Raw genomic sequence first — 7,425 nt, 5'->3', positions numbered from 1 at the left:
TTATATGTTCCCCTACTGTCCAAATAACTCTAAATTAAGTCTGTTACTTAGAATATGTTCCCCATACTAAAGTGTTACCATTTTTTGTTGTCAATGCGTTGCTTTATGTATCGTTTATGTATACATTTTCTGACCAGGATCCGTATATAATTTATCTTTACAGCATAATACTATGTTGTATATATTAAATCAGTCCCAGTAGGGGGCAGTGTTCAGGAAAACGCTAGCGTTCATATGGTGTTGCATTCTCATTGGCTGGCTGTTGTAAAACACCCCCACTCTCTCAGCCAATCAGATAACAGAACACGCGTCTACGTCCTTGAGTTGCTGGGTAGATCAATTGAAAACAACGTCGTTCAGGCCAAGTTAGACTCTCGCTTGAACACAGCGGACGACCAGTACGGAATCATTTGTGAGTTTTTAAGACGAGTTACTCATAGTAGATTCAAATGCATTGTTTGTATTTCAAATATGTTCGATTGGATACATTTAAGGTACTGACTGACGCGTTTTAAGCATATTCTCTTGTCTAATTCAAACGACGTGCCTCGGCTGCTAAGTGCGTATTTACGTTGCTCTTTACAATAGAATCATTGTAATAACGTTGTTGTGTGTCAGTTTGCACTTTGTGTTGCTGACACCGCTCTTCCGGTGACGGTGAGCAGTCAAGCTAATGCTAAAGCTAGCCATTGTTTATCAACAGTGGGACTTTGAATGAACAGAAGGGGAGGGGCGGGTTTTTTGCGTGGATTCATGTCTGGGCGTGTTTTTTTTTTTGTCTGATGTCTGCATTTCGTCTTTAACATTGCAGGAATCCGCGAAATCCTCTTTTGCGTCGCAAGATATATTTGATATTGTTGGAAATGGCAGCGGACTGCGAGGCCTGGTTGAACGCGAACCCCGTTGGTGAGTGTAAGATAATCCGATGGCCTTTAAACGCACCATCAGCTGTGTGTCTTCAAACACGGAAGTGGTCGAATATCTATTTGTATTGCATAATAGGCACAATTAAATTAATACAATCCAAATCCAATCCACTTTATTTATATAGCGCATTTAAACAACACAAATGTTTCCAATGTGCTGCACAAAAATATTAAAAAACAGGATGCAAATACTATGCTTAGCTCCACCAATGACTGAATAAATACATATATATATATATATATATATATATATATATATATATATATATATATATATATATATATATATATATATATATATATCGATCCATTTTCTACCGCTTATTCCCTTCGGGATATATATATATACATATATATATATATATTATTAGGGCTGCAACAACTAATCGATTAGTAAAATAGTTGCCGATTAATTTAGTCATCGATTCGTTAGATCTATGCTATGCGCATGCGCAGAAGTTTTTTATTTTTTAATGATTTTAAAAAAAAAATTTTTAATAAACCTTTATTTATAAACTGCAACATTTACAAACAGCTGAGAAACAAGAATCAAAATAAGTATGGTGCCAGTATGCTGTTTTTTTTCCAATAAAATACTGGATAGGATAGAAATATAGTTTGTCTCTTTTATCCGATTATTAATCGATTAATCGAAGTAATAATCGACAGATTAATCGATTATCAAACTAATCGTTAGTTGCAGCCCTAATATATATATATATGTACATTAGGGCTGCGAATCTTTGGGTGTCCCACGATTTGATTCAATATCGATTCCTGGGGTCACAATTCGATTATAAATCGATTTTTTCGATTCAACGCGATTCTCGATTCAAAAACGATATTTTTCCGATTCAAAACAATCCTCTATTCATTCAATACATAGGATTTCAGCAGGATCTACCCCAGTCTGCTGACATGCAAGCAGAGTAGTAGATTTTTGTAAAAAGCTTTTATAATTGTAAAGGACAATGTTTTATCAACTGATTTCAATAATGTAAATTTGTTTTAACTATTACATGAACCAAAAATATGACTTATTTTATCTTTGTGAAAATATTGGACACAGTGTGTTGTCAAGCATATGAGATGCGATGCAAGTGTAAGCCACTGTGACACTATTGTTCATTTTTTTAAATTTTTTATAAATGTCTAATGATAATATCATTAAGGGATTTTTAATCACTGCTATGTTGAAATTGTTACTAATATTGATACTGTTGTTGATAGTACTCATTTTTGTTTCAATACTTTTGGATTGTTCTGTGTTGTGTTTGTGTCTCCTCTCAATTGCTCTGTTTATTGCTGTTCTGAGTGTTGCTGGGTCGGGTTTGGTTTTGGAATAGGATTGCATTGTTATGGTATTGCTTTGTATTATTTTGTTGGATTGATTAATAAAATAAAAATCGATTTTTGAAAAATGAAAATCGATACTGAATTTATTTACTGAATCGCGATTTGAATTCGAATCGATTTTTTACCACACCCCTAATAAATATATATATACATACATATATATATATATATATATATATATATATATATATATATATATATATATATATATATATATATACATACATATATATATATATATATATATATATATAAAGCCATATTTTGTTAAGGAAACTCAGTTTTTTTTATGGCAAAAGCACAACATATGCTACATTTCCCCCCTCAAAAATGTCTAAGTGGAATATTTGATGTAGATAGATAGATAGTACTTTATTGATTCCTTCGGGAGAGTTCCCTCAGGAAAATAAAAATTCCAGCAGTAGTGTACCAAATTGAGATTTGGAATTTAAAAAATAAAAAGTAAATAATGGGGGTATAAATGGAAATAAAATAGAAAATATAACAAAAAAAATAAAAAGCAACAATAAGAATACAAATATAACAGTAAGAATAACAATATAACAAGAGAAAATATGCAGTAGTGACCATGTTATGAAAATGTATTGCACTGTTTTTTATTGCAGTTTATTTCAGTATTGTTATTGTTTTGCATCCCCTGTCATCCCAGTACCCCCCTTTCCCCCCAGAGAGGAGTTGTACTGTCTGATGGCGTGTGGGACAAATGAGTTGTAATGTGAAGTAATTGGAACCTTAAATTGGTCAAGAATTCATAACACCATTGATTATGATTCGTTATTTTTTGAGCAATGACAGTATAAAAAAAATAGACTAAAAAACTAACTAATCAAACAGGCCCCCCATGAATTGATTAACATGAACCCCGACTTAAACAAGTTGAAAAACTTATTCGGGTGTAACCAACCATTTAGTGGTCAATTGTACGGAATATGTACTGTACTGTACAGTCTACTAATAAAAGTTTCAATCAATCAATCAAACTCAAAAACTGTTAAAGATAATTCACACATTATTTATTTGTTTACTTTGAATGCTTAAATCTCTTGATCAATTTCAGATCTATATGTCGATTATAGGTATTTATAATTTCTTTACTTTTTTTGTTTATTTTATGCCCTTTTTGTCAAAGAAAATGTGTTTATTATGGTAAAAACTGAATATTTTCTCCCCAAAAATATTTCAAAGTGGAATATTTTATTTGAAATAATTGGTGACTTGAATAGGTCAATACTTCATAACAACATCCATTTTGATTCATTATTTTTTGCGCAATGACAGTTCTAAAGAAAAAAGGAAATATAAAACAATATAATAAATAATAATACAATATATAAAAACATCATAAAATTTATATGATTAAAAACTATTTTAAAGGGTAAAACCAATTAAAACAATACATAGAAATACACATTTTAAAACACAGAGGACCACACAACTCACGTAGTATTAAAAGCCATAAAATAAAAGTGCAAGCATGTTAAGTGATAATAATAATGTTTTTCTTCTTGTCAGTTATATATGCTTATCCATAGTGCACCGGGATGTAATGTCATGACGTTATAGGGATGAATCATTCATCATTAAGTCATATTTTCTAATGCATTAGTCAGTTTGCACATTAAAGATGCTAAAACACATCAAAATGTCTTTCAAGATATGCTATAATATGCTATCTGGACAAAACATTGACATAGCTTTGTGTTATATGAGAAGTGAACAAGAAAAATATTGATTACATTTATAGTGGTTGAGTCATAAAATCCAATGGTTTTAACATAATTTACTTGTAGCTGAAAATCCTAAATGGCATTTTTTTAAATCAAAGGTGAAACTAACACTTCAACCCCATGCTCATTTGTATATTGATTTATTTATTTCAAATCCATTGTGGTTGTACATACTGTAAACAAGACACAATTTGTTAGGAAACTGTCCCTGTCCAAATGCCAGCTACATTTCACAACCAATAACTTTGATAGCAAAGGATTTAGACAATGTGGTTACATTTACAGTACCACTTAAATGCTTGGATATACAGTACAGGCCAAAAGTTTGGACACACCTTCTTATTTCAATGGGCTTTCTTTATTTTTATGACTATTTACATCGTAAATCATCACTGAAGGCATTAAAAGTATGACACCTGTGAAGTGAAAACCATTTCAAACCACCTCTTGAAGCTCATGGAGAGAATGCCGAGAGTGTGCAAAAAAGGAATCAGAGCAAAGGGTGGCTATTTTGCAGAAACTAGAATATAAAACATGTTTTCAGTTATTCCACCTTTTTTGTTAAGTACATAAATCCACATGTTCATAGTTTTGATGCCTTTAGTGACAATCTACAATGTTGATTCAAACACATTGAATGAGAAAGTATGTCCAAACCTTTGGCCTGTACTGTACTTCCTTACTGCTATGGTGTTCAAAAACCTTTAACCAGTAGTCTATATTTTAAGAACAATAAATAGTTTGAAACATCAAACCTTTGATGCTCAAAAAACATAGCTGCTGTCATTAAGTTCTTGCACATTGCAGTATAAATAGAATCAAATAAATGTTTATTGCCATTTGCACAGGTAAAGGACAGTATAGGTACATTGGAATTATTGTGTGTTTCTCCCCGAGTCAGCTTCTACAAAAAAAGTTAAAAAAAAAATAGAATAGCATTGTAAGAGAAAAAAAAAGTATAAAATAAGTATGAAGTAATAATAAATATGTTGTGTTAACAGCTAAAACTGTACTGAAGTTATACAAAGTATTAAAGTAAATATGTAATAAAAAATAATAATCATACAACCTATTGTGCCCATAAAGCTCTCTAAATAAACATTCAAAAACACCAACAATACTCCATTTACATGTTGTGATAGGAATTAAACCAAATGTTTATAATACAATGTTATTACAGTATAGGCCCTAACATTAAGGAACTGCTTTTAGCCATGCCGTGGTCAAAGAGAGCAATAGCTTTTGCAGCTGTTGACATACTGAGCTGCTGCATGGCCTCTGAGCTGGTAAAAGTTAATTCTAGATTATAAATCATACCTCTCACCTGGATAGTAGAAGGTTGTGGCCATAAACCGAGAAGTTGGTCAACTTTGACATCCAATTTATACCCGTAGATGGCAAGAAAGACACAAAAAGACTCGTTTGCGGCACCTCTTTTTTTTTTCTTTTTTTTTTTATCGACCTGTGCGTGAGGATTAGGATTAATTATTTATCTAAGCGGGAAAATATGAACAGTCAGCATTCCAGCGAGAGCAGACATTTTACAGTAAGTGATTGTTTTATTATGTTCGTAGTTTGTTCAGCACTCAGCAATACTGCTACATGATGCTTAGTGTTTCACTAAAGCTTGATCAGTTCAGGAAACAGCTTCTAAAACTGGTAGCTCATCCTCCTTATATTCAGGCTCAAAAATATAAGGTTGTGGATCATCATTTGTCCCAAAGTTGTCGTTGTCTCTCATGAAGTCTGCCATGATTAGTCGTGTTGTTGTTGAAGGAAAATGCATCTGTGAAATTAATACGTCACCGTATGCTCAAAATGACCAAAACATGTAAATATTACATGTTATTATGAATGAGCCTCTTACTACATTACATACGTATATACTCACAATGTGTATATAAAACCTTAATTGAGGCTTTTGCATGTTTTTAGAGCACTTTCAGGCAAATAGAGCGAATCTCATTAGCACCATTTTTAGATGACTTTTGCTAGCGTTTATTTACGAGTTAGAACCCATAAAAAAAATATATATATATATATATTTGTTCTTGTCTTACATAAGAATTTCAAACGATAGGCAAATATCCCCCCCAAAAAGTGCAGTTCCTCTTTAACAATTAGCCAAGAGACCGATCTTATATGTCAAAACAATATTAAGTTGAGGTACCAACGTAGTTTAAGGCAGCAAAGCAGTGATTAAAAAGAAGCACATTAGGACACTGTACAAAGAAATTAAAATGTAAATATGTTTTTTGTTCTATAATATTATAGAATTGAGACTAAATGAACAGCACCTCTGTTCAAAAAACAAAGACAGAACAATAAGATCATATGGACAGCCGTAAGTGTCTACATTTTGCTTCATATTTATTATTTTACTTATTTTTTGTCTGGTTTTGTATTTGTTTTGTATCATCCCGTTAGGTGTATATTACTTTTTTTTGTTCGGTTTGTACTTCATAAAGTTTTGCACTTGTTTTTTTGTCATTATATTTGGATGTATTTGTTTGGTTTGTATGCTTGTGAATCTGGGCTATCCATTAAGTATGTCTACTTATTATGTTGAAGGGGGCAGGAAATATAAGATATTCTTCATTCTGTGTTTAGTTGCTAAAGTTTAATTGTCTATTGATCAAAAATGCACATCAATGAAGGGGAGAAATAAATGAATGAATGATGTAAGCCAAATGGTGACCTCCATTTTGCCTCAAATTGATTCAACAATTGATACTCGTTCATTAATATGCTAATCCTCTAACAGAGGCCGAGAATCTGAGTGACTCCATTGTATCTGAAGACGAAGGCAATGGCGGAACGCTTAACAACAACAAGAACATCACCGACGAGATCAACGGCAACTGGCTGTCCTCATCTAGCAACAGCATACATGAGGCGCGTCTCAAGGCGAAGGCCAAGCGGAGGCTCAGAAAGAATTCCTCCCGGGATTCGGGTCGGGGGGACTCCCTCAGCGATAACGGGGATCTGGTCAGGGGAACAGCGGTGACCCCCACCAGCCCAAAAAGCAAGCTGATGGACCGGAAGTCCAGACTGGGGAAGGGCAGAGGTCTGCCAAAGAAAGGTGAGACCTTTACATGTATTTATTTAGTGACAGTTGTTCAATCGTGTTCACCTCAAAGGCAAGTGTTGTTATTATTACCTGTTTGGTTTACATGGAGGAGACATGCGCCAGCTGGCACACAAACAAATGGCGAGGTAATGGACAACAAAAGCCTCCCCAAATGTACATTTTTAAAGAGGTTTAATGGTGCTTAGTAGGGCTGCGAATCTTTGGGTGTCCCACGATTCGATTCAATATTGATTCTTGAGGTCACGATTCGATTCAAAATTGTTTTTTTTCGATTCAACACGATTCTCTATTCAAAAACGATATT

General features: G+C 33.1%; 1 protein-coding gene across 2 annotated transcripts in view; it reads left to right on the top strand.

Moving 5' to 3' along the window:
- The first annotated feature begins 295 nt into the window (after positions 1-295).
- pdcd4b (programmed cell death 4b) overlaps positions 296-7,425 on the top strand; it is a 32,876-nt gene continuing 25,746 nt past the window's right edge. For both annotated transcript variants that reach the window (XM_062033210.1, XM_062033211.1), the window contains exons 1-3: positions 296-412; positions 812-906; positions 6,795-7,112. In XM_062033210.1, coding sequence (XP_061889194.1) covers positions 864-906; positions 6,795-7,112 — 361 coding nt within the window. In that variant the 5' untranslated portion in view covers positions 296-412; positions 812-863. The remainder of the gene's footprint in view (positions 413-811; positions 907-6,794; positions 7,113-7,425) is intronic.

The sequence above is a fragment of the Entelurus aequoreus genome, linkage group LG22 (genome assembly GCF_033978785.1).
Source record: "Entelurus aequoreus isolate RoL-2023_Sb linkage group LG22, RoL_Eaeq_v1.1, whole genome shotgun sequence".
Lineage (NCBI taxonomy): Eukaryota > Metazoa > Chordata > Actinopteri > Syngnathiformes > Syngnathidae > Entelurus > Entelurus aequoreus.
The sequence above is the reverse complement of the archived record's forward strand: the minus strand, read 5'-3'. Positions and strand labels throughout refer to the sequence as shown.